At 50.5% G+C, this 27,314-nt stretch overlaps 1 protein-coding gene across 3 annotated transcripts in view; it reads left to right on the top strand.

Moving 5' to 3' along the window:
• The window catches only part of GBF1 (golgi brefeldin A resistant guanine nucleotide exchange factor 1), a 1,570,387-nt gene that overhangs the window by 1,514,732 nt on the left and 28,341 nt on the right, over positions 1-27,314 (top strand). For all 3 annotated transcript variants that reach the window (XM_069240539.1, XM_069240538.1, XM_069240540.1), the window contains one exon: positions 10,860-10,979. In XM_069240539.1, coding sequence (XP_069096640.1) covers positions 10,860-10,979 — 120 coding nt within the window. The remainder of the gene's footprint in view (positions 1-10,859; positions 10,980-27,314) is intronic.

The following is a 27,314-nucleotide window of genomic DNA, read 5'->3' as shown; positions in this document are numbered from 1 at the left end:
AGAGGCTCCCCCTGACAGCGACTGGCTGCTTCAATGAACCCGACGCCTGGTAAAGACACTGCACCCGCAGCCCCCAGGACCTGAAGGATCCGATCTCCAGTGCAGAAGTGACCCCCAGGTGGCCCTCTCCCTTGCCCAGGTGGTGGCTACCCCGAGGAGCCCCCCCCTTGCCTGCCTGCTTCTCTGAAGAGACCCCTGGGTCTCCCATTGAAACCTATTGCAAACCCGATGCCTGTTTGCACTCTGCACCCGGCCACCCCCGTGCCGCTGAGGGTGTACTTTTTGTGCTGACTTGTGTCCCCCCCCCAGTGCCCTACAAAACCCCCCTGATCTGCCCTCCGAAGTCGCGGGTACCTACCTGCTGGCAGGCTGGAACCGGGGCACCCCCTTCTCCATTGAAGCCTATGTGTTTTGGGCACCACTTTGACCTCTGCACCTGACCGGCCCTGAGCTGCTGGTGTGGTAACATTGGGGTTGCTCTGAACCCCCAACGGTAGGCTACCTTGGACCCGATTTTGAATCCCGTAGGTGGTTTACTTACCTGCAAAAACTAACAAACACTTACCTCCGCCAGGAACTGTTGAAAATTGCACTGTCTAGTTTTAAAATAGCTATATGTCATTTGTGTGAAAACTGTATATGCTATTTTGCTAATTCAAAGTTCCTAAAGTTCTTAAGTGAAGTACCTTTCATTTAAAGTATTACTTGTAAATCTTGAACCTGTGGTTCTTAAAATAAACTAAGAAAATATATTTTTCTATACAAAAACCTATTGGCCTGGAATTGTCTTTGAGTGTGTGTTCCTCATTTATTGCTTGTGTGTGTACAACAAATGCTTAACACTACCCTCTGATAAGCCTTCTGCTCGACCACACTACCACAAAATAGAGCATTAGAATTATCTCTTTTTGCCACTATCTTACCTCTAAGGGGAACCCTTGGACTCTGTGCATACTATTCCTTCCTTTGAAATAGTGCATACAGAGCCAACTTCCTACAATGCCTGTATAAGCCTTTGTGGCAGCCGAGTAAAACGAATAGTCTTAAAGGTTCGAATGAGCCTTCCGCCAGATATTGTCTAAATCGCAGTCTGCAAGCCACTGCAGACCTACAGGAGTAAGAGCCCCCGTCTGCCCGTGTCGTTGTCCTGACCGGTCTAGGTCATTGTCCATAACAAGATTGAAGTCACCACTCACGAGTATAGCTCTGTCGGGGGTGATGAGCGTCGAAGATAGAGCCTGTTTCATTAATGCTTCTTTCTGTGTATTAGGTGCATAAATGTTAGCTATTGTGAAATGGAATTAGTCTATTCGCACTCTGTAGGCCAGATATCTGCCCTTAATCTCATGAATCTTGGCGATGAATTCCCCAGGAAATGTTTTAGAAACCAAAATCATCACCCCCCCCATGTTTAGTGGGAGCTGAAGACCAGTACTGCTGGGGAAAACATTTGGAGCGCGTTCGGTATGTGTCTTTGGCCAGCAGGTGTGTCTCTTGTAGTAGGCATATATGGCTTTCTGACTGCTCAAGATAAGAGAGAATCGCCAGTCTTTTCGAGGGATTATTAAGGCCTCGGACATTGAGGCTTAGGCACTTAAATGTCAAGTTTATGAATGCGGGGTTTAAAGCAGTGGCATCCGAGCTCTGTGAGTAAGCTGGGCTCGGGACAGCCCTGGATGGAGTGTGCGCGTGGGGGTTTATAGGCCTATGCGCCAGAAGGTGATTCTTGCGGGGGGAGCATATTGTTACTGTAGGAAGTTGGCTCTGTATATACTATTTCAAAGTAAGAAATAGTGTGCACAGAGTCCAAGGGTTCCCCTTAGAGGTAAGATAGTGGAAAAAAGAGATAATTCTAATGCTATATTTTGTGGTAGTGTGGTTGAGCAGTAGGCTTATCAGAGGGAAGTGTTAAGCATTTGTTGTACACACACAGGCAATAAATGAGGAACACACACTCAAAGACTTACTCTAGGCCAATAGGTTTTTATATAGAAAAATATATTTTCTTTGTTTATTTTAAGAACCACAGGTTCAAGATTTACAAGTAATACTTCAAATGAAAGGTATTTCACTCGGGTATTCTAGGAACTATGAATAATCACAATAGCATGTACAGTTTTGACAAAAATGGAAATAAGCTATTTAAAAAGTAGACACTGCAAAAATCAACAGTTCCTGGGGGAGGTAAGTAATTGTTAAGTTCACAGGTAAGTAAAACACTTACAGGGTTCAAAGTTGGATCCAAGGTAGCCCAACGTTGGGGGTTCAAGGCAACCCCAAAGCTACCACACCAGCAGCTCAGGGCCGGTCAGGTGCAGAGGTCAAGGAGGCACCCAAAACACATCGGCTTCGATGGAGAACAGGGGTTCCCCGGTTCCAGTCTGCCAGTATGTAAGTACCCGCGTCCTCGGAGGGCAGACCAGGGGGGTTTTGTAGGGCACCGGGGGGGACACCAGCAGGCACAGAAAGTACACCCTCAGCGGCCGGGTGCAGAGTGCAAACAGGCGTCGGGTTTTGTATTGAAAGCAATGAGGAGACCCGGGGGTCTCTTCAACGATGCAGGCAGGCACAGGAGGGGCTCCTCGGGGTAGCCACCACCTGGGCTAGGCAGAGGGTCGCCTGGGGGTCGCTCCTGCACTGGAGTTCGGTTCCTTCCGGTCCTGGGGGCTGCTGGTGCGGTGTTGGTTCCAGGCGTTGGGTCCCTTGTTACAGGAAGTTGTGGTCATGGGGAGCCTCTGGATTTCCTTTGCAGGCGTCGCTGTGGGGGCTCAGGGGGGTCGCCTCTGGTTACTCACGGGCTCGCAGTCGCCGGGGAGTCCTCCCTGAGGTGTTTGTTTTCTGCAGGTCGAGCCGGGTGCGTCGGGTGCAGAGTGGAAGGTCTCCCGCTTCCAGCGGGTTGCTTCTTTGTTGCAAAGAAGTTGCAGGGTTTTGAACAGATCCGCTGTTCACGGGAGTTTCTTGTTCCTTGGGTGCAAGACAGTCCTCTGAGGCTTCAGAGGTCGCTGGTCCCTGTTGGATGCGTCGCTGTTGGAGTTTTCTTCGAAGTTGGGAGACAGGCCGGTAGGGCTGTGGCCAAAACAGTTGTTGTCTCCGTCTTCTATGCAGGGCTTCAGGTCAGCAGTCCTTCTTCTTGTTAAGGTTGCAGGAATCTAGTTTCCTAGGTTCTCGGGAGCCCCTAAATACTGAATTTAGGGGTGTGCTTGGGTCTGGGAGGGCAGTAGCCAATGGCTACTGTCCTTGAGGGTGGCTACACCCACTTTGTGCCTCCTCCCTGAGGGGAGGGGGGCACATCCCTAATCCTATTGGGGGAATCCTCCATCTGCAAGATGGAGGATTTCTAAAAGTCAGTCACCTCAGCTCAGGACACCTTAGGGGCTGTCCTGACTGGCCAGTGACTCCTCCTTGTTTTTCTCATTATCTCCTCCGGCCTTGCCGCCAAAAGTGGGGCCGTGGCCGGAGGGGGCGGGCAACTCCACTAGCTGGAGTGCCCTGGGGTGCTGTAACAAAGGGGGTGAGCCTTTGAGGCTCACCGCCAGGTGTTACAGTTCCTGCAGGGGGATGTGAGAAGCACCTCCACCCAGTACAGGCTTTGTTACTAGCCACAGAGTGACAAAGGCACTCTCCCCATGTGGCCAGCAACATGTCTGGTGTGTGGCAGGCTGCTAAAACTAGACAGCCCACACTGGTAGTCGGGTATGGTTTCAGGGGGCATCTCTAAGATGCCCTCTGGGGTGTATTTTACAATAAAATGTACACTGGCATCAGTGTGCTTTTATTGTGCTGAGAAGTTTGATACCAAACTTCCCAGTTTTCAGTGTAGACATTATGGTGCTGTGGAGTTCGTGTTTGACAGACTCCCAGACCATATACTCTTATGGCTACCCTGCACTTACAATGTCTAAGGTTTTGCTTAGACACTGTAGGGGCATAGTGCTCATGCACTTATGCCCTCACCTATGGTATAGTGCACCCTGCCTTAGGGCTGTAAGGCCTGCTAGAGGGGTGACTTATCTATACCTATAGGCAGTGTGAGGTTGGCATGGCACCCTGAGGGGAGTGCCATGTTGACTTAGTCATTTTCTCCCCACCAGCGGACACAATCTGGCAAGCAGTGTGTGTGCTGAGTAAGGGGTCTCCAGGGTGGCATAAGACATGCTGCAGCCCTTAGAGACCTTCCCTGGCATCAGGGCCCTTGGTACCAGGGGTACCAGTTACAAGGGACATACCTGGATGCCAGGGTGTGCCAATTGTGGAAACAAAGGTACAGGTTAGGCAAAGAACACTGGTGCTTGGGCCTGGTTAGCAGGCCTCCGCACACTTTCAAATCATAACTTGGCATCAGCAAAGGCAAAAAGTCAGGGGGTAACCATGCTAATTAGGCATGTCCATACAGCTACCTACTGTGGAAGTCAGGTCTAATCTCCTGACGGAGGTGCTTCAGCCTGGTGCTTCTACTTCGGAACCCCTTCTCCCATTTAATCAGGCCCTCACTGATATCCTTTTGGGTACATGGTCCAAACCCAACACACGGGCTCCTGCGAACAGGACGATCGCTCGCCGCCATTGGCCCGCACCAAACGACCCAAAGTTCCTGTCCCAACATCCTATGCCTGAGAGTCTTGTAATCCAGGCTTCCTCTTGTTCCGGCGCGTTCCCTTCCGCACCCCCGGATAGGGAATCGAAGGCTGGAACAATTTGGTAAGAAGTTGTTTTCTTCCTCTAGCCTAGCACTGCGGTCTGTGAACACTGCATGTCTTTTGGGCCGTTATTCCCACTCACAGTGGGATATGGTTGCGCAAATCCTGCCGCAGATACCGGAGGAGGCCTGTGCTATAGTCTCCCAAGCAGTGAAAGATGGGAGAGACGTGGCTAAGTTCACTATCCGTTGTGGGCTGGATATGACCGACTCTCTGGGCAGATCGGTTGCAACGACAGTGGCCTTACAGCACCACGCCTGGTTACGTACTTCTGGCTTCTTGGGGGGAATGTCCAACAGTCACTCATGGACATGCCCTTTGATGGCACACGTCTCTTCGGAGACAAAGTGGACTCGGCCTTGGAGAGATTCAAGGATTCCCGTGCTACGGCTCAGTACCTTGGTCTTTCCTCCGCCACATGCCCCCCACAGTCTGCTTTTCGTCCCTTTCGTGGACACGGAAGCGGCACCCTGTCGCGTCCTCAACCCAGCCACCGTGCCATGCATGCTGGACAGCCTGTGCATGGCTGTGGATGCGGAATCCCAGGTGGCCGTGGGACAGGGAACCAGAGGTCTGTCCAGTCTGCCTCTGCCCGTGCTGCAGCCTCCAAACCTTCCTAGTCCGTCCCCTCACTCCCTCCCAATTGGTGGCAGGATCCGCCATCACCTGCCCCACTGGGAACATATCATCACGGACGGGTGGGTTTTTCAGATCATTCGGAAGGGCTACTCCCTCCCTTTTGAATCTGCACCGCCACCATCCTTCCATCATGTTCCAGAGGATCATTTGGTGCTTCTCCGCCAGGAAGTCGCGGCTCTCTTGGTCAAGGGAGCTATAGAAAGGGTCCCTGTGCCAGAAGTAGGTTGTGGTTGTTATTCCCGCTACTTTTTCATACCAAAGAAGGACAAAGGCTTACGTCCTATCCTAGATCTTCGGGACCTGAACTACTTTCTCAAGAAGAAGTTAAAAATGCTCACCCTGGCTCAGGTTCGGTCTACCTTGGACCCAGGAGACTGGATGGTAGCATTGGACTTGCAGGGTGCTTAATTCCACATCCCCATCCTGCCTGCCCACAGACGTAACCTACGATTCGTGGTAGGTCCCGAGCACTTTCAGTTTACCGTGCTCCCTTTCGGCCTTACCTTCGCCCCTCGGATGATGGCGGTGGTTGCATCTCATCTGCGTGGGTTAGGGGTCTCAGTCTTCGCCTACCTAGACGACTGGCTGCTGAAGGCGCCTTCGCCCCTGAAAGTTGTCTCCCACCTTCAGACTACGGCGAACCTTCTGCACTAGCTGGGGTTCACTATCAACGTGCCAAAGTCACACCTGACTCCCTCTCAGACCCTCCCTTTCATCTGAGCTGTTCTGGACACCGTGCCGTTTCGGGCTTACCCTCCCGAAAAGCGAGTCCAAGACATTCAGGCTAAGATTCCGATCTGTCACCCTTGGTCTTGGGTTTCGGTGAGACTGACTCCGAGGCTGCTGGGCCTCATGGCCACCTGCATCCTGCTAGTAACACATGCCAGGTGGCAAATCTGGGCACTGCAGTGGGACTTGAAGTTCCAGTGGGCGCAGCATCAGGGAAATCTCTCCGACATGGTCCATATCTCAGAGGGGACTGCAGAAGACCTACAGTGGTGCCTTTCGAATCCAGATTGGGTCAACTGCAGATCCCTCTCCCTTCCCCAACCAGATCTCTCTATAGTGACAGATGCGTCACTTCTAGGGTGGGGTGGCCACATGGGAAAGGCAGAGATCAGAGGCCTCTGGTCTCCGGTGGAGTCGGGACTCCGAATAAATATGTTGGAGTTTCGGGCAATCAGGCTTGCGTTGAAAGCATTCCTTCCCTCTCTCAAAGGGAAAGTGGTGCAGGTGTTCACGGACAACACTACCACCATGTGGTACTCCAACAAACAAGGCGGGGTAGGATCCTGGACCCTTTGTCACGAAGCACTATGCCTCTGGACATGGCTGGATCATCACAGCATTACCCTGCTGGTTCAACATCTGGCGGGCTCGCTCAACGCCAGAGCAGACAAACTCAGTCGCCAACGCACTGTCGATCATGAATGGCGTCTCCATCCGGAGGTGGTTCAAGGTCTCTTTCTCAAGTGGAGAGAGCCTTGGTTAGATCTGTTCGCCTCCGCAGAGAACGCGCAGTGTCAGCTATTTTGCGTGTCGGAGTTTCCAAGGCGGCAGTCGCTCGGAGACGATTTTCATCTCGAGTGGTGCTCCGGCCTCCTTTCCGCCTTCCCCGCCTATCCCTCTTCTGCCCAGAGTTCTCAAGAAAATCAAGTACGACCGGGCCCAAGTTATCTTGGTGGCTCCGGACTGGGCTCGAAGAGTGTGGTATCCAGAGCTATTGAGCATGTCCATCGATCCTCCACTCAGATTGCATCTTCGGGCGGATCTTCTGTTGCAGCAGCAGGGGACGGTCCTCTACCCGAAACTGTCCAACCTCCACCTTCATGCGTGGAGATTGAGCGGCAACAGTTGACGGCATTTGCCCTTCTACCCCAAGTCTGTAATGTTATCTTGGCAGCCAGGCGTCCATCGACTAAAACTGTATAAGCCTGTTGTCGGAATAAATTTGTGACATGGTGTACCAACAAATCTGTTAACCCCCTTTCTGCCCCTCTTTCAGAGGTTCTTCTGTTCATTCTTTCTTTAGCCCAGCATGGCTCTGCATTGGGCCCCCTTAAAGGGTATTTGTCTGCCATTTCTGTCCTTAGGCTTCCTGATCAGCCCTCCCTCTTTAAATCTCCTATTGTGAGTAGATTTTTTAAAGGGCTCACCCACTTATTTCCTCCCACTCCCTTCATCATGCCTCAGTGGGATCTTAATCTTGTACGTACTTACTTGATGTGTACCCCCTTTGAGCCAATGCATAATTGTCCCTTGCGGCTCCTCACCTTCAAAACTGTCTTTCTCATTGCTATCACCTCTGCTCGCAGGGTGAGTGAGCTGCAGTTCCTTTCTTCAAAGCCTCCATACTTGTCTGTACACCCTGACAAAGTGGTGTTTCGCACTAGAGCGTCCTTCCTTCCTAAGGTGGTTACACCATTTCATGTAGGCCAGTCCATCACTTTGCCTACCTTCTACACACCCCCACATCCTTCCCATGAGGAGGAGAGACTCCACCGTCTGGACCCAAAAAGAGCGTTGGCGTTCTACCTCAATCGTACTAATGATTTTCGGGTGGACGATCAACTCTTTGTTGGCTATGTGGGTGCGAAGAAAGGGAAGGCGGTGCAAAAGCGTCCCATCTCTCGATGGGTGCTTCTTTGCATCAAAATGTGCTACGCTTTGGCTAAACAGCAACCTCCTGAAGGCTTGCGGGCTCATTCTACCAGAACAATTGCGGCGGCCACTGTGTTAGCTTGTGGAGTTCCTGTCCTGGATATCTGTCAAGCAGCTACGTGGACATGCGTGCACACGTTTGGTAAGCATTACTGCCTGGATTGTCAGGTCCGGTGGGACGGCTACTTTGGTCGTTCGGTCCTGCAGGACTTTCTAGTGTGATCTTGGTTCGTAGACCACCACCGAGAATGGCATTGCTTGGGTATCTATTCTAAGGTAAGGAATCTGCAACTAGAAGTCTCTATCCGATGTACAAGTTACTTACCTTCGGTAAGGAAATATCTAGTAGAGACCTATTCTAGTTGCAGATTCCTTACTGCCCACCCATACTCCCTGCTTGCGATCTGATTTCTAGGGACAGGGATTCCCTCTTTCAGGTCCTTAGCTCTGGCGCACCAATCTCAGTTTTCTTAGCGGCTCTGCGCTCTGGCATGGAAAGTCATTAAAAGAATCTGACGTCACTGCTCAAGGGCGGCGTTTATGTACTACTCCCGACGTCATCCCGGCGACCACGATGCCTGCGGAGTCGACTGACGCCATTTACCGACGCGCAAGGGTATTGCTCGAAGAAAAATCTGCGGATCCAGTCTGATGCCTGGGGGAAAATTCTAAGGTAAGGAATCTGCAACTAGAATATGTCTCTACCAGATATTTTGTTACTGAAGGTAAGTAACTTGTACATTATGCTATACATTGGAGCCCATGCAAAATGTGTCTGCAGACCTGGCGTGGCAGCCTACTTAAAAAGGTGCATGCACTCTTTCACTACAGGCCATTGCACTGGGTCACTGTAAGTCACCCCTATGGCAGGCCCTCGTAGCCCAGAGGGTAGGGTGCAAGTACCTGTGTGTGAGGGCACCCCTGCATGAGCAGAGGGCCTCTACAAACTCCAGCTCCATTTTCCTGGACTTGGTAAGTGCAGGGAGGCCATTTTACCCATGTACTGGACACAGGTTGTACAGCTGCAAAATGGTAACTCCGAACCTGGGCATGTTTGGTATTAAACAAGTCTGAATCATACCCCAGTATTGTTGCCAGTATTGGTTGTATGATTCCATACACTCTGGGGGCTCCTTAGAGGACCCCCAACTTTGCTCTTACCAGTTGATGAGTTTTCCCGGGCAGTCGGCGCTGCTGCTAGCCTACAGACAGGTTTCTGGCCTCCTGCTGCTCGACCAGCTGAAGCCCTGGAAGACAGCACAAAGAATTTCCTGTGGGAGTGGGAGGCAACACCCACTCCCTTTGGAAATAGGTGTTTTATGGCTTAGAGGGGTAGCCTTCCCAAGCCACTGGTATGCTTTGAAGGGCACATTTGGTGCCCTCTTTGCATAAACTGGTTAGCACCAGTCCAGGGACCCACATGGCCTCATAAAACTCCTTTAATTGGGCTGGTGTTTCTCTGGCAGGCTCTGAAGACAGAGGTCTCGAGCGTCGAGGCTCCTCCCGCGTCGCATCAGCTGAGCGACGGGGGTGAAGTCGAAGGGTGACCGGACCGCTTCGACTTCTTCTTACCAGTGCCCGAAGACTGGTAAGATGAAGGATGGTGGTGGCTCCGCGAGCGGTCTTAAGACCGGGACGTACGCTGAGTTAAGTGCTGGGCCGCCATGAGTTTGAGGGACCATCCCTCAAGGCCTTTGGGTGCATGGCCCGGCACTCTGAGCAAGTCTACGGGTCGTGTTCCAAGCACTGCAAACAAACCCGATGCGGTTCCGTCACCGACATCATGCGGTGACAATCCTCACACAACTTGAATCCGGTCTTCGAGGACATCTCAATGCACCAAAAAACTCGACAAGATGGTTGAACTCGCTCAAAAAGAGTCCAGGGTAGATCTCTCCGGATCAGAGCGTGGCACGGGAAGAAAAGAACTGACGTACTCCCGACGTCATCACAGTGACTACAACGCCAACGACACCCGCGGAGTTGACCAATGCCACCTACCAAAACGCAAGGGTATTGCTCGAAAACAAAATTTCTGGTTCCAGTCTGATGCCTGGGGGAAAATTCTAAGGTAAGAAATCTGCAAGTAGAATGTCTGTACCAGATATTTTGTTACCAAAGGTAAGTAACTTGTACAAAAAAGAAGTGTTATTTTTCTAAATTGGTTTCTGATTTATTGCCTCTGTGATTACAACAAATGCTTAGCACTCACCCTCTGATAATCCGAAGTGCTTGCCCACACTACCACATAATAGAGCATTAGTCCTATCTACTTTTGCTTCTGCAAACCATTTGGGGATCCACTGGACTCTCTGCAAGGTGTACATCCTTTTTGTGTACCATATTGAGAGCCAGCTTCCTACATTTCCACATAATGAAAGTGGAGAGTGAAATGGCTATATCTAGGATGCAGCCTTGAGAAAGCAAGCTTTTTTAAACCCTGAAAAGTGTTAGTTGGTTTGTACTTGTATTGTGTAACAACATCTGAAGGGATGACTCCCCTCGTCATGAAGAAATAAACTGAAATTCAATAAAATATTAATTTGGACTATAATATTTTGTTGCTGTGGAAACTTGTGTTTTAATGTGCATCAAGAAGATGAGATTAAGCAGTTATTAGTGGCACCATTTCGGTACTTGGTGCAAGGTAGATCCTACAGGGCAGGCTCTAAGCTCCTGATTGTATAGTCATTCTGTATGCTTACTTTCATCTGTTTATGAATGTTTTGTTCAACAAAGCATTTTTCTTAACAAAAATTGTTTGTACATTTCTTTCATTATTTCAGTTTTCAACATCTTAAGTCCTGGGTGAGGCATTTATGTTGGGATCAGACTCTTTACTGTCATATTTTATTTTGCTAGACCCTCCAGTCAGCTTGACATCTGATTCATGTGTACAGAAGCAAACTGTGGCTGCTCTTCCACTTCCTGATGCAGCAGATCTGAGGTCTACCCATCAGCAGACACCCTCAGAAAAATTAAGTAAGCAGAGTACAAGTGATGATACCAGAATGTTTTATTTCTATTTTCTTGAATTTCTACGTCTCATCATGTATTCTTCCTTGTTCTTGGCATGAAGTCCTCTGTTTCCTAACCAGCTTTCACATACTGATAAAGTAAGACAAGTTCTTATTACAGAATTGAATGGGGTGGAGGTTGGTGCAGGCTTGCCTCTCGACAGGATTCTCCTGCCATTTATTTATCCCTCCACTCTTTTCCTCACCTCCTCTTCCCTCTCCTCCTTTCCACTTTCCCATCCTCTTACCTCCCATCCTCTTTCCCATCTCTTTTCTTCCCTTTACATCCTCCCTTGATATACTCCTTTTTCTTCTCCCCTTTTCTGTTGCCAGCACCCCACCTGTCTGTCCTACTACTACCCCCATGTAAGATATTCTTGTGCTCTATCGTGTTCTTCTCTCTCTCTTCTCATCCCAACTGTCATGCCTTTCTCATCCGAATTCTATTCCTTGTGCTGCAGTTCCTGTGTCTATCACGTCTTCCTGTATCTGACTTCTGCTTTCTCTGTCTTTTTCTCTTGTATCACCATCCTGCTTACCATTTTGCCTAAAGCCTCCTTCTCTGTCTTCTCCACTAGTTCTCCTAGCCGTGTCTGCTTTGATAGTTTCTTTAACTAGCCTTTTCCTCTGGTTTACTATTTATGTGGCCTAAATATCTATGAACTGCCTTAAGCATCCTCTGTCCATCTTTGTGCGTTGATTTCTCTAACACAGTAACGACTGGGTTCTTAATATTGTTTTTCCACTTAAATCTAGTTCACCACTCTATTTTGCGTAAAATTTCAGTATGTTTAATCATCCTGTCATTTCTTGGCCTTCCCCATGACTCCTGCTTTGCCTACCTTTTCCATCCTTGTCTCTACTGAATCGCCATATATTTGACTTTCTAATCTAAGATATTTATAAGTTCCAGATTTTCCTCTTCTTCAGATGCCACTATAAGTCCCTATTAAAAGGTACTTAGGTACCCAGTGTAGAGGCTGGCTTATACCAGGTCCAGTTATCCCTGATCAGTGAAATGTAGTCAGTGTCTAGAAGCCAGGCTGCAGTGGTTCCCAACCTGTGGTCCAGGAACCCCTGGAGGTCCGCGACTGCTCAGAAAATAAAAAAATATTAACAAATATTGACACATTAGGTCCCATCATTCCAGAAATGACTCTGTGTAGGTCACCGGATTCCAATGATGATTCAGTGGGGGTCCCTGGGTTCCATTAACGATAAAGTGGGGTCCACAGAAGTCAAAGGTTGGGAACCACTGGTTTAGAGGTAGCTGTAAGCAGAGCAGCCAAGGCTGAACTAGGAGAGATGCAAAGCACTTGCAATACCACTGTAGTCACACAGTACTCACACTCAAAGACAATACTCAGTGTTACCAAAAATAAAGGTACTTGATTCTAGTCACACAATGCCAAAAATACTTTGTAGGCTATACTCCCTTTGGAGGAAAGTACATCACAAAATATATACACTAGTAACCAAAAACAGGTAAGTACACAGTAGGAAAATAGTGCAAATAGTGAAAAACACCATAGGTTGCAATGGGCCTAGGGGGAACACAAGCCATATACTAAAATAGTGGAATGCGAAAGTCTGTTTCCCACCTAGGCAAGTGTAGTGTGTAGAGGGGCACTGGGAGTGTAAGAAGACACACAAGGTAAGTAAAATACCCCACCCCAGAGCCCAGGAAAGCAGGAGTAAAACACAGGAAGTTTCCTAAAACACAGCAAGTTACCTAAACACACTAGAAGATGTGATAGAAGATAATGCACGAACCAGAAGAGACTGCAAGACACCAATGATGGATTCCTGGACCTAAAGACCTGTGGAAGAAGGAGTCCAAGAAGCACCAAAGAGTCCAGCAAGAACAGGAGCCCCTGCTAACCCGGATAAAGGTGCAAAAGTGGAACCCACCGGTGAAAAGACAAAGTCAGAATTGAACCAAAGAAGACAGATGCGGGTTCCTGGTTGGTGCAGAAGATGTCCTATGCCGGAAGGATGAATGCAGTCCTGGTTTACGTCGCTGGCTTCCCCCAGCAAGTCTTGGTAAACGCAAAGCTTGCAGTTAGTGGAAAATGGCGCTGCCAAGAGGGACTTGGTGGCCTCTACCCAGGAGAGAGCGACAGAGGGGGCTCTGAGCAACTCAGAGAGCCCTCGGAAGTCCAGGCAGTGCGCACAGGAGTTCCACAGCACAGGGACAAAGAAGGTGCAAATGGAGGCCCATGCAGCACGACAGAAAGGATTCCCACGCTTCTGGAGAACCACTCAGGAAGCTGTGCGTCACAGGATGGAGTGCGGGGGGCCTAAGCTGTGCAGTGCACGAAGAACTTCTAGGAAGATCGCACAAAAGCCTTGGCAACTGCAAGTCACGCGGTGCACGGGGGTACTGTCTTGCATGGGAGGCAAACTTACCTCCACCAAAATTGGACGTCTGGACGTTCGGACTGCCACAGTCACTTTAGTCCACCACCCATTTCACTGGATCCACGTCTGTTGTCTGGAGAGTGGACCCAAGCCACCGTTCGTCGAGAGGTCACTCCACCGGAGTTTCCTTTGATTCTTCTTTTGCAGCCTTAAGACAGGCAGTCTTCAGAGGATGCACGACTTGGAAACTGTTGCAGTTGCTAGCAGGAGCTGAAGTTACAAGGTTGCAGACATAGTCTTAGCTTCTTTGTTGCAGTTTTGTAGAGTTCCTGGAGCAGTCAGCGATTGATCCGTCGGTAGAAGATGAAGTAAAGGATGCAGAAGATTCCTGCTGGAGTCTTGCAATCTGAATCTGAAGAAACACCCAGAGGAGAGATCCTAAATAGCCCTGAGAGGGGGGACTGGTCAACTAACCAGGTAAGCACCTATTAGGAGGGGTCTCTGAAGTCACCTTCTGGCACTGGACACTCAGATGCTCCTGGTGTTCCCTGACCATGCTGAAAACACGATGGCAGATCCTAGGGACACTCTTGAAGAGCTGTGGGCACCACCCATGGGGTGGTGATGGACAGCGGAGTGGTCACTCCCCTTTCCTTTGTCCAGTTTCGCGCCAGAGCAGGGATTGGTGGTTCCTGAACCGTTGTAGACTAGATTGTACAAGGAGGGCACCATCTGTGCCCTTCAAAACATTTCCAGAAGCTCTGGGAGGTACCCCTCCCATGCCTGTAACACCTATTTCCAAAGGGAGAGGGTGTAACATCCCTCTCCTAAAGCAAATACATTGTTCTCCCTTCCTGGGATTGAGCTTTTCAAGTCCCAGGAGGGCAGAAGCATGTCTGTGAGGTGGCAGCAGCTGGGGCTGCAGTGGAAATATCAGAAGGCTGGTATGGCAGTACTGGGGGGCCATGGTGGAGCCCCCAGAGGTCATGGGATTATGCATCCAATACTGGAATCAGTATTGGGGTACAATTCTCAGTTGATAGACACCTTACATGGCCATATTCGGAATTAATATTGTGAAGCTACATATATGTATTGACCTATATGTAGTACACAATTATAATGGCATCTCCGCACTCACGAAGTCAGGGAAAAAGGGCCTGGATGATGTGGGGGCACCTCTGCTAGTGCAGGGGTGCCCTCACACACAGGTACTAGCTTTCAGGGTTTGAAGGTTAATACTATAGGTGACTTATAAGTGACCTGGTGCAGTGAAAATGGCTGTGAAATAGTGCATGCACTATTTCACACAGGCTGCAGTGCCAGTCCTGATTAATTGTTTGTATGGTACCCTTATGGGTGGCAAAATAAATGCTGCAGCCCATAAAGATTCCCTGGAACCCCAATGCCCTGGGTACCTATGTACCATATACTATAAGGGGGGGGGGGGGTCCAGTGTGCCAGTTAGAAGTGAAATATGGAGTCACTCAACTGTAGTGACACATTTAGAAAGAGAGAGCATGAGCACTGGAGTTCTGATTAGCAGGACTCCAGTGACAATTTAGAAAACAGTGAAACACACTGACAATCAAGTGATAAACCATAAGTGTAGGAAGTTGGCTCAGTATATACTATCTCAAAGTAAGAGATAGTGTGCAAAGAGTCCAAGGGTTCCCCTTGGAGGTAAGATAGTGGCAAAATTAGATAATTCTAATGCTCTATTTTGTGGTAGTGTGTTGGAGCAGTAGGCTTATCAGAGGGTAGTGTTAAGCATTTGTTGTACACACACTGGCAACAAATGGGGAACACACACTCAATGACTTAACTCCAGGCCAATAGTTTTTATGAAAAAAATATCCTTTCTTAATTTATTTTAGAACCACAAGTTCAAGATTTGAAGTAAATACATAAAATGCAAGGTACTCCACACAGGTAAGTTAGAAACTTTGAATTAGAGCAGTAACATACACAGTTTTAGTTAAAATGGCAATAAGCTATTATAAAAGTGGACACAGTGGAAAAATCAACAGTTCCTGAGGGAGGTAAGTAATGGTTAGTTTTTCAGGTAAGTAAGGCACTTAAAAGTTCAACTTCCTGGGCATAGGCAGCCCACCGTTTGGGTTTCAAGGCAACCCCAAAGTCACTGCACCAGCAGGGCCGGTCAGGTGCAGAGGTCAAAGGAGGGCCCAAAACACATAGTCTCCTATGAAGAACAGGGGTGCTTCGGTTCCGGTCTGCCAACAGGTAAGTACCTGCGCCTTCGGAGGGAAGACCAGGGAGGTTTTTTAGAGCACTAGGGGGGACACAAGTAGGCACACAAAATACACCCTCAGCGGCACAGGGGTGGCCGGGTGCAGTGTGCAAAGTTGGCGTCTGGGTTTGCTATAGGAAGCAATGGAGGGACCCGGGGGTCACTTAAGCGATGAAGGCAGGGCAAAGGGTGGCTTCTTGGGCCAGCCACCTACTGGGCTAGTAAGAGGGCCGCCTGCTGGCCACTCCTGCACTGAAAGGTGGTTCCTCCCGGTCTTGGGGGCTGCGTGCGCAGTGCTTGGTCCAGACGTCTGGTTCCTTGTTACCAGGCAGTCGCGGTCAGGGGGAGCCTCTGGATCCTCTCTGCAGGCGTCGCTGTGGGGGTGCAAGGGAGTCGACTCCGGGTTCTCACGTCGTCATAGTCGCCCGGGAGTCCTCTCTGCGGTGTTGGTTCTCCTGAACTCAAGCCAGGGGCATCGGGTACAGAGTGAGAAGTATCACGCTTTGGGCGGGAAGACAGAGTTCTTTGAAAGTTGCTTTAAAGTTGCAAAGTTGTTGAAGTTTTTGAACAGTGCCGCTGTTTTCTGGAGTTTCTTGGTCCTTTGGGTTCAGGGCAGTCCTCTGAGTCCTCAGAGGTTGCTGGTCCCTGTCGGATGCGTCACTGTGCAGATTCTTTGAGTCTGGAGACAGGCCGGTAGGGCTGGGGCCAAGTCAGTTGTTGTTTTCGTCGTCTCTGCGTGGCTTTCAGGTCCACAGTCCTTCTTGTTTTAGTTTGCAGGAATCTGATTTCCTGGGTTCGGGGTCGCTCCTAAATAATAAATGTAGGGGTGTTGTAAGGAAATGCCTCCTTGGCATGGTTACCCCCCTGACTTTTTGCCTTTGCTGATGCTAAGTTATGATTTGAAAGTGTGCTGGGGCCCTGCTAATCAGGCCCCAGCACTAGTCTTTTTTCCCTAAACTGTACTTTTGTCTCCACAATTGGCACAACCCTGGCACCCAGGTAGGTCCCTTGTAACTGGTACCCCTGGTACCAAGGGCCCTGATGCCAGGGAAGGTCTCTAAGGGCTGCAGCATGTCTTATGCCACCCTGGGGACCCCTCACTCAGCACATGCACACTGCCTCTCAGCTTGTGTGTGCTGGTGGGGAGAAAATGACTAAGTCGACATGGCACTCCCCTCAGAGTGCCATGCCAACCTCACACTGCCTGTGGCATAGGTAAGTCACCCCTCTAGCAGGCCTTACATCCCTAAGGCAGGGTGCACTATACCACAGGTGACGGCATATGTGCATGAGCACTATGCCCCTACAGTGTCTAAGCAAAACCTTAGACATTGTAAGCGCAGGGTAGCCATAAGAGTATGTGATCTGGGAGTTTGTCATACACGAACTCCACAGCACCATAATGGCAACACTGAAAACTGGGAAGTTTGGTATCAAACGTCTCAGCACAATAAATGCACACTGATGCCAGTGTACAGTTTATTGTAAAATACACCCAGAGGGCATCTTAGAGATGCCCCCTGAAAACATACCCGACTTGCAGTGTAGGCTGACCAGTTTCTGCCAGCCTGCCACACACCAGACATGTTGCTTACCACATGGGGAGAGTGCCTTTGTCACTGTGGCCAGGAACAAAGCCTGTACTGGGTGGAGGTGCTTCTCACCTCCCCCTGCAGGAACTGTAACACCTGGCGGTGAGCCTCAAAGGCTCACCCCTTTTGTTGCAGCACCCCAGGGCATCCCAGCTAGTAGAGATGCCCGCCCCTCCGGCCACTGCCCCCACTTTTGGCGGCAAGGCTGGAGGAGATAATGAGAAAAACAAGGAGGAGTCACCCACCACTCAAGACAGCCCCTAAGGTGTCCTGAGCTGAGATGACCCCTGCCTTTCGAAATCTTCCATCTTGAGTTTGGAGGATTCCCACATTAGGATTAGGGATGTGACCCCCTCCCCACAGGGAGGAGGCCCAAAGAGGGTGTAGCTACCCTCAAGGACAATAGCCATTGGCTACTGCCCTCCCAGACCTAAACACACCCCTAAATTCAGTATAGGGGCACCCCAGAACCTAGGAAATTAGATTCCTGCAACCTGAAGAAAGAAGGACTGCTGACCTACAAGACTGCAGGGAAGGAGGAAGACAACAACTGATTTGGCCCCAGCCCTATCGGCCTGTCTCCAACTTCAAAAACCTACTCCAGCGACGCATTGGACAGGGGCCAGCGATCTCTGAAGCCTCAGAGGACTGCCCTGGACAACAGGACAAAGAAACTCCTGTGAACAGCGGTCCTGGTGAAAATCTGCAACTTCTTTGCTACAAAGAAGCAACTTCCAAAGACTTCACGTTTCCCGCCGGAAGCGTGAGACTCTACACTCTGCACCCGACGCCCCCGGCTCGATCTGCAGAAAACCAACACCTCAGGGAGGACTCCCCGGCGACTGCGAGCCCGTGAGTAACCGGAGACGGACCCCCCTGAGCCCCCACAGTGACGCCTGCCGAGAAAATCCAGAGACTCCCCCTGACCGCGACTGCCTGTAACAAGGGACCCGACGCGTGGAACCAATACTGCACCCGCAGCCCCCAGGACCTGAAGGAACCGAACTTTGATGCAGGAGTGACCCCCAGGTGAGCCTCTGCCTTGCCCAGGTGGTGGCTGTCCCGAGAAGCACCCCCTGTGCCTGCCTGCACCGCTAGAGTGACCCCCGGGTCCCTCCATTGAAACCTATACAAAACCCAATGCCTGCTTTGCACACTGCACCCGCCCGCCCCTGTGCCGCTTAGGGTGTGTTTTGTGTGCCTACTTGTGTCCCCCCCCCCCCCTGCCAGTGCTCTACAAAACTCCCCCTGGTCTGCCCCCAGCGGACGCAGGTACTTACCTGCTGGCAGACTGGAACCGGAGCACCCATGTTCTCCTCAGGCGCCTATGTGTTTTGGGCACTTCATTGACCTCTGCACCTGACCGGCCCGAGCTGCTGCTGTGGTAACATTGGGGTTGCCTTGAAACCCCAACGGTGGGCTGCCTATGCCCCAGGACTAAGACTTGTAAGTGTTTTACTTACCTCCTAATCTAACCATCTGATAGAGACTTCTAGCTGCAGCTTCCTTACCTTAGAATTCCCTAGCGTCGGCTTCGAATCCGGAGGTTTTTGTGAGCAGTACCCTGCGTGGGCGCCGTCGGATGGCGTCGTTCGGATCAGGGTGCGTCGACCAGCTCCGCGTGCGTCGCCAGCGTCGTTGGAGTCGTCTATGACGTCACAGTTGTCTATATAGACGCCGTCTCAGCGCGCATACGTCAGTTCTTTTCCTTCCGCGCCGGTTAAGTGCAGTTTTGGAAAGAGCTACCCTGCTTTGACGGTTTGTCAACGCTTTTTTGACTGTTTGGAGTCATGTCTTCGAGAAAGACAGGATTCAAGCCGTGTGGTGCGTGTCATCGCACCATGTCGGTGACGGATCCGCACCGAATTTGTGTTTGGTGCTTGGACAAGGACCACGATTCCACCTCGTGCTCCGATTGTCGGGCCATGGCGCCGAAGGCCTTGAGGGAGAGATCCCATAAGCTTCTTGTGGCCCGACATTCGTCTTCGGTCGGCGCGACTCCGCGGAGGTCACGGTCCCGCAGTAGGAGGAGGTCGCCCCACCGCTCCCGGACCCCCAAGTCCTCTTCCTTGCACTCAAGGTCATCGGAAGGTAAGAGGCACAAGAAGAAGAAGAAGTCCAAGCGGACTTCGTCTTCGCCACGCCCGTCGACCAACGAGGCGTCTAGGGAACATCGACGTTCTGAGCGCGGTTCTGCGGAGCTGTCGCCAGGGTCGACTCCGCGTCTTCCCCCCTTTCCGAGGACCGGATCGACACCCGCTCAAATTAAAGAATTTTACGAGGCCATGCGTCTTGTTTTTGAGCGGGCTGTGCCCTCGGGTGGGTCTTCGGGCCCCGCGGGGTCAGCAGGGGCCCCTTCGGATTTGACGCCGGCGGCTTCGGCCTCGGCGCCGTTGGGGACCTCAGGATCCGATAACGGATCCGGACCGGCGCCGGTTTCACACAGTCGACCTCCTTCGGTGCCGGGTCCGACGTCGACGATTCCGCCACCAGTGCCCACCGGTGGCAGCCCCATCCTTATTCCGGATGATCCGGAGCCGGAGCGACGTCGTACGATGTCGACTCCGACTTCGACGGAGCCGATTCGGCCCAGATCATTGTGTGAGCATTATTTGGAACATCCAGACGCAGGAGAGGAATGGGAGGGGTCTGACGACCCTTTAGAATCAGGTTTGCAACAGGACTGGTATGTGAATCTAGGGGAGGCCAGTGGACTGGACACATCTTCAGATATTGGTATGCTCTCTCCTCCTAATGTGGCTACGGAGGAGGGGGCTTCTTTCGCTATGGTGGTGCGTAGGGCAGCTGAGGTCTTGGACCTAGATTTGCCTACGGTGCCAGTCACGACAAATATCCTGACAGAAGTGCTTCAGCCGGGGGTGTCAATGTCTGAACCGTTGTTGCTCTTCAATGAGGCTCTTACAGACGTACTTCTGGGTACGTGGTCCACACCCAGCACAGGGGCTCCTGTGAATAAGACGGTCGGTCGCCGCCATAGACCCGCTCCCAGCGACCCTAGTTTCCTAACACAACACCCCCCTCCTAAGAGCTTGGTTGTCCAAGCCTCTACTTCACGTGGTGCCTTCCCTTCTGCTCTCCCGGATAGGGAATCCAAGAGGCTGGATCAGCTTGGGAAGAAGATGTTTTCTTCCTCCAGCCTGGCATTGAGGTCTGTAAACATCTCTTGCCTATTGGGCCGTTATTCCCATACTTTATGGGATACGGTGGCGCAAGTGCTGCCCCAGGTCCCGGAGGGCGTGCGGGACACTCTCACCCAGGCTGTAAAGGATGGGAGAGATGCAGCCAAGTTTACAATCCGGTTTGGCTTGGATACGACCGGCTAGCTGGGCAGAGCGATTTCATCGTCCGTGGCCCTTCGTCACCACGCCTGGCTACGTTCCACTGGTTTTTCAGGGGATGTTCAGTCCAGCTTGATGGACATGCCCTTAGATGGCTCTCGCCTTTTTAGCGAAAAGGCAGACTCCGCACTTGAGAGGTTCAAGGATTCTCGAGCCACGGCCAGATCCTTGGTCCTTTCAACGCCGGCAAGACAGCAGTCTGTTTTTCGTCCCTTCCGAGGCTTCGGAAGGCGCGTGGTACCACGCCAGTCACAGTTTAGCCACCGTCCTCAGGCTTCACAGCATCCCGGAAGAGGACGTGGTCGTGGTACCATCAGACCCAGAGGGTGTGGCCAGAGGTCGGCCGCCACACAGCCCCCCTCCACTGTGCCCAAGCCCTCCTAGTGTGGTTCTGCAGGATCACGTCCATCCAGTTGGAGGGAGGATTCGTTTTCATCTCCGTCACTGGCTTTCCATCACCACGGACAAGTGGGTCCTGCAGATCATACGGAAGGGCTACTCCCTTCCCTTCCAGTCTTTCCCTCCTTCTATCCCTCCGACAAAGGAATGGCTGATGGAGGACCATTTAGCTTTGCTCCGCGAGGAAGTTTCGGCTCTTTTGGCCAAGGGAGCCATAGAAAGAGTCCCAATATCAGAAGTAGGCAGTGGTTGTTATTCCCGCTACTTTCTGATTCCCAAAAAGAAAAAAGGCCTTCGCCCTATTTTGGATTTAAGGGACGTCAATCTCTTCCTCAAGAAGGAGAAATTCAAGATGCTCACTCTTGCTCAGGTTTTGTCTGCCCTAGACCAAGGAGACTGGATGGTAGCGTTGGATTTGCAGGATGCGTATTTCCATATTCCCATCCTGCCAAGCCACAGGCATTACCTGCGGTTCAAGGTAGTCCACAAGCATTTTCAGTTTACCGTGCTTCCTTTCGGTCTCACCAGTGCCCCTCGGGTGTTCACAAAGGTGGTGGCAGCTCATTTGCGCAGGTCAGGGATTTCAGTCTTCCCCTACCTGGACGATTGGCTGTTGAAGGCTCCTACGCCCCAGGCTCTCGTCACCCACCTCCAGGCGACGGCGGACCTCTTGCATTCGCTGGGGTTCACTATAAATGTGCCGAAGTCACACCTGACTCCCCCTCAGAAGCTCTCTTTCATCGGAGCTGTTCTGGACACAGTGCAGTATCTGGCTTATCCTCCCGATCAGCAGGTTCAGGATATTCAGGTTATGATTCCGATGTTTCGGCCTCTATCCTGGATCTCTGTGAGACAGACTCTGAGGCTGCTGGGACTCCTGGCTTCCTGCATCCTGTTGGTCAAGCATTCCAGATGGCGCATGAGGGCTCTGCAGTGGGACCTGAAGTTCCAATGGGCACAGCATCAGGGAAATTTTACCGACGTAGTTCAGATCTCGGAGAGGACTGCGGAAGATCTGCAGTGGTGGTTAGTGAACTGCGAGTGGGTCAAGGGCAGACCCCTCTCCCTTCCCCAACCAGATCTAACGGTAGTGACAGATGCGTCACTTCTGGGATGGGGTGGCCATCTGGGGGAGGTGGAGATCAGAGGTCACTGGTTTCCGGCGGAATCCGGGCTCCACATCAGTTTGTTGGAGCTTCGGGCGATCCGGCTAGCATTAAAAGCATTTCTTCCTGTTGTGAAAAGGGAAGGTGGTGCAGGTGTTCACAGACAACGCTACCGCAGTGTGGTACTGCAACAAGCAGGGCGGTGTGGGGTAGTGGACCCTTTGTCAAGTGTCTTTACGTCTCTGGACATGGCTGGAACAGCAGGGCATGACCCTGGTGGTTCAACACCTGGCAGGTTCTCTGAACGCCAGAGCAGACGAACTCAGCCGAAAATGCTTAGAGGATCACGAATGGTGTCTCCATACGGAGGTTGCGCAAGGACTCTTTCAGCAGTGGGGAGAGCCTTGGTTAGATCTGTTCGCCTCCGCAGAGAACGCGCAATGTCAGCAGTTTTGCGCGTTGGAGTTTCCAAGGGGGCTATCGCTAGGTGACGCTTTTCGACGCAAGTGGAGTTCAGGCCTCCTGTACGCCTTTCCGCCTATACCACTTCTGCCCAGAGTTCTCAAGAAAATCAAGAACGACCGGGCCCAAGTAATCCTTGTGGTTCCGGATTGGGCACGGAGAGTTTGGTATCCAGATCTTCTCAAAATGAGCATCGGTCCTCCAATCAGGCTGCCTCTTCGGGAGGATCTTCTGTCGCAGCAGCAGGGGAAGGTTCTCCACCCGAACCTGTCAACTCTGCGCCTTCATGCGTGGAGATTGAGCGGCGACAGTTGATGGTTTATGACCCCCTCCCGAGGTCTGTGATGTCATTCTGGCAGCCAGGCGTCCCTCTACTAAGTCGATCTACGCCTGCCGTTGGAAACGTTTTGTTTCTTATTGTTCAGAGAGGTCTATTGATCCTCTTTCTTCTTCTCTGTCTAACATCCTTTTGTTTATTTTGTCTCTTGCCCAGCAGGGTTCCTCCTTGGGGACTCTCAAGGGCTATCTTGCAGCCTTATCGGCTTTTCTTCAGTTGCCTGATCAACCATCTCTGTTTAAATCACCTATAATACAGAGGTTTATGAAAGGGCTCATACATCTGTTTCCGTCTGTGCCTTTCGTTATGCCCCAGTGGGATCTTAATCTGGTTCTTACCTTCCTTATGTGTGCTCCTTTCGAGCCTTTGCATAACTGTCCTCTCCGGCTGCTCACTATTAAGACAGCCTTTTTGGTGGCAATTACATCTGCCAGGAGAGTAAGTGAGCTGCAGGCTTCATCTTATAAACCTCCTTGTCTCATGATATATCCTGACAAGGTGGTGTTGAGAACTCGTGCCTCTTTCCTCCCCAAGGTGGTGACCCCTTTCCATCTGGGTCAAAATATCACCCTGCCCGCCTTCTTTGCACCACCGCATCCCTCTAAGGAAGAGGAGCGTCTCATCGACTGGACCCAAAAAGAGCGTTATCGTTCTACCTTGACCGCACTAAAGAGTTCCGGGTGGACGACCAACTCTTTGTGAGGTACGTTGGTGTAAAGAAGGGTCAGGCAGTACAGAAGCGATCCATTTCGCGCTGGGTCGTTCTCTGCATAAAAATATGCTACGCTTTGGCGAAGAAGCAGCCTCCAGAGGGCTTGAGAGCTCATTCCAATAGGGGGAAAGCTGCTACCACTGCGTTGGCACGTGGCGTACCGGTGGTGGACATATGTCAGGCCGCAACGTGGGCTTCCTTACACACGTTTGCGAAGCACTACTGCCTGGACAGCCAGGTGAGGAGAGAGGGGCATTTTGCCCGTTCTGTCTTACAGGACTTCCTTGTATTAAAAAAAAAAAAAAACATCTCCTTCAGACCCAGCACCATGGGTTATAGCTTGGGTATCTATTCTAAGGTAAGGAAGCTGCAGCTAGAAGTCTCTATCAGATGAACAAGTTACTTACCTTCGGTAACGAGGTATCTGGTAGAGACTCTATCTAGCTGCAGATTCCTTACACCCACCCAAGCCTCCCCGCTCTGGGGAATTTTTTCTCATGTACATATGTGTTTATATGTATATATATATATATATATGTTTCATTTTGGCAACTTTTTGCCTTTCTTACAGACATGATAGTGTTTTTCTCCAAACAGTCAGAGAGGTTAAAAGTGTATTGGTTGGTTCTTCCATGACTCTGTGCTTCTGGCGCGGGAAGTTGTGGAAAAGAACTGACGTACGCGTGCCGAGACGGTGTCTATATAGACAACCGTGACGTCATAGACGACGCTGGCGACGCTCGCGGAGCTGGTCAACGCTCGCGGATCCGAACGACGCCGTCCGACGGCGCGCGCGCAGGGTACTGCTCACAAAAAACTCCGGATTCGAAGCTGACGCCAGGGAATTCTAAGGTAAGGAATCTGCAGCTAGATAGAGTCTCTACCAGATACCTCGTTACCGAAGGTAAGTAACTTGTTCTTTATTGCCTGTATGTGTACAAATGCTTAACACTACCCTCTGATAAGCCTACTGCTCGACCACACTACCACAAAATAGAGCATTAGAATTCTCTACTTCTGCCACTATCTTACCTATAAGGAGAACCCTTGGACTCTGTGCACACTATTTCTTACTTTGAAATAGTATATACAGAGCCAACGTGCTACATTGGTGGATCAGCGGTGGGGTCTAAGACTTTGCATTTGCTGGACTACTCAGCCAATACCTGATAACACGATTAAATTCCAAAAATTGTCATTAGAAACTGATTATTGCAATTTGAGCTATTTTCTAAATTTTTAAAAGTCCTGCTAGGGCCTTGTGTAAGTCCCTGTTCGCATTTCTTTTAGAGTTAAGGTTTGGATATAGTTCTAGAGATAGTTTTAGATTCTTAAAAAGTATCCCAACTTTTAGAGAAATAATGTCTAGTACAGATGAGATGGTGGTGGAACTCAACCTCACCCCTTGCCTGTATCTTAGGATGTCAGAGTTAAGGACTCTCTGTAAAATAAAAAATATAAAAACTGGATCAAACCCTGCCAAAGTACAGCAGCAGGAGCTTTTGGCAGAGTTTGCCAGGGACCACCCCTCTGAAGACAACCTTACAGAGTGGGAAACTAGTGACCTGGAGGAGAATTTCCCCCCTCCTGTCCTCATTAGGAAGCCCAGGGTTCCTCAAACCATGACTCCACAAGTGATAGTCAGAGATGCTGCTTCTACCACAGGGGAGTCCAGCAACTTTGGAAGCATTGAGGGCAGCCTCAATGAAGATGACCCCCTGTTAGCCAGGGTGGCCAAAAAATTGGCTTTGGAGAGACAGCTTCTAGCCATAGAAAGGGAAAGACAAGAGATGGGTTTAGCTCCCATCAATGGTGGCAGCAACTTAAATAGGGTCAGAGAGAATACTGACATGCTGGAAATCCCCAAAGGGATTGTAACAAAATATGAAGATGGTGATGACATCACCAAATGGTTCACAGCTTTTGAGAGGGCTTGTGCAACCAGGAAAGTAAACAGATCTCACTGGGGCGCTCTCCTTTGGGAAATGTTCACTGGAAAGTGTAGGGATAGACTCCTCACACTCTCTGGAAAAGATGCAGAATCCTATGACCTCATGAAGGCTACCCTGATTGAGGGCTTTGGATTCTCCACTGAGGAGTACAGGATTAGTTTAGGGGGGCTCAAAAATCCTCGAGCCAGACCTGGGTTGATTTTGTTGACTTCAGTCAAAACACTGGATGGTTGGATTCATGGCAGTGGTGTAAATGATTATGAAGGGCTGTATAATTTGTTTATGAATGAACACCTTTTAACTAATTGTTTCAACGTTAAACTGCATCAGCATCTGGTAGACCTAGGTCCAATTTCTCCCCAGGAATTGGGAAAAAGGCAGACCACTGGGTCAAGACAAGAGTGACCAAGACTTCCACAGGGGGTGACCAAAAGAAAGGGGTCACAATGCCTCCCGAGGGGAAGAGTGTTGAGACATCCAAGGGAAAAAGTCAAGATTCTTCTACAGGGCCCCAAAAGCCTGCACAGGAGGGTGGGTCCAATGCCTCTTCACAATCCTCATTTGGGTAAAAGGGTAAAAACTTTGATCCCAAAAAGGCCTGGCGTTGCAGCTGTATTCAGCATGGACACCAAACTGGAGACAAGGCCTGTCCCAAGAAAGGTTCCACTTCAACTACTACTTCAGTTAGCACTGGAATAGCCAGTCTCCAGGTGGGATCAACAGTGTGCCCAGAGCACATCAGGGTTCACACTGAAGCTACATTGGTCTCTGAGGGTGGGGTGGACTTAGCCACACTAGCTGCCTGGCCGCGTAACATGAAAAAATACAGGCAGCAGCTCTTTATTAATGGGACTAGAGTAGAGGCCCTGAGGGATACAGGTGCCAGTGTCACTATTGTGACAGACAAACTGGTTTCCCCAGGACAATACCTGACTGGACAAACTTATCCAGTCACCAATGCTGACAATCAAACTAAAGTCCATCCCATGGCAATGGTAACTTTGGAATGGGGAGGGGTCACTGGCCTGAAACAGGTGATAGTCACTTCTGCTATGCCAGTTGAATGTCTGCTTGGAAATGATCTGGAGTCCTCAGCATGGGCTGAGGTAGAACTCAAAACCCATGCAGCCATGCTGTGTATCCCTGAACTGGTGTGTGTCAAGAATAGGGCACAGTCCAGAGCTCAGGGTGAAAAAGAGGTGTTGGAGTCTGGAATAATGGCCCAACCCTCCAAGAGAAAAGGAAAAAAGACTGGAGAACCAGCTTCAGCACAGAAGAAGAAAAAGAATAAGAACCTATCTTCTCAGGAAGAAGTTCTATCACCTGAGTGAACTGAGCCTATAGAGTTGGAACCTTATCAGGTTGAGCTCTTGGGCCCAGGGGGACCCTCAAGGGGTCAGTGGAACCCACAGGGTCTTTTGGCAAGATGGACTAATTTACACAGAGGCAAGAGATCTAAAACCTGGTGCCACTAGGAGAGTTGTAGTGCCTCATGAGTTTAAGAGAGTTCATTCTGACATTAGCCCATGACATTCCCCTTGCTGGGCATTTGGGACAAACCAAGACATGGGAGAGGTTAGTCAACCATTTCTATTGGCCCAATATGTCCCAGAAGGTGAAGGAGTTTTGTGTCTCCTGTGCCACCTGTCAAGCCAGTGATAAGACAGGTGTCCACCCAAAGGACCCTCACATTCCACTTCCAGTGGTGGGGGTCCCCTTTGAAAGAGTGGGAGTGGATATAGTGGGTCCTCTTGAACCTCCCACAGCAT

This window comes from Pleurodeles waltl, chromosome 6 (genome assembly GCF_031143425.1).
Source record: "Pleurodeles waltl isolate 20211129_DDA chromosome 6, aPleWal1.hap1.20221129, whole genome shotgun sequence".
NCBI lineage: Eukaryota > Metazoa > Chordata > Amphibia > Caudata > Salamandridae > Pleurodeles > Pleurodeles waltl.
The sequence above is the reverse complement of the archived record's forward strand: the minus strand, read 5'-3'. Positions and strand labels throughout refer to the sequence as shown.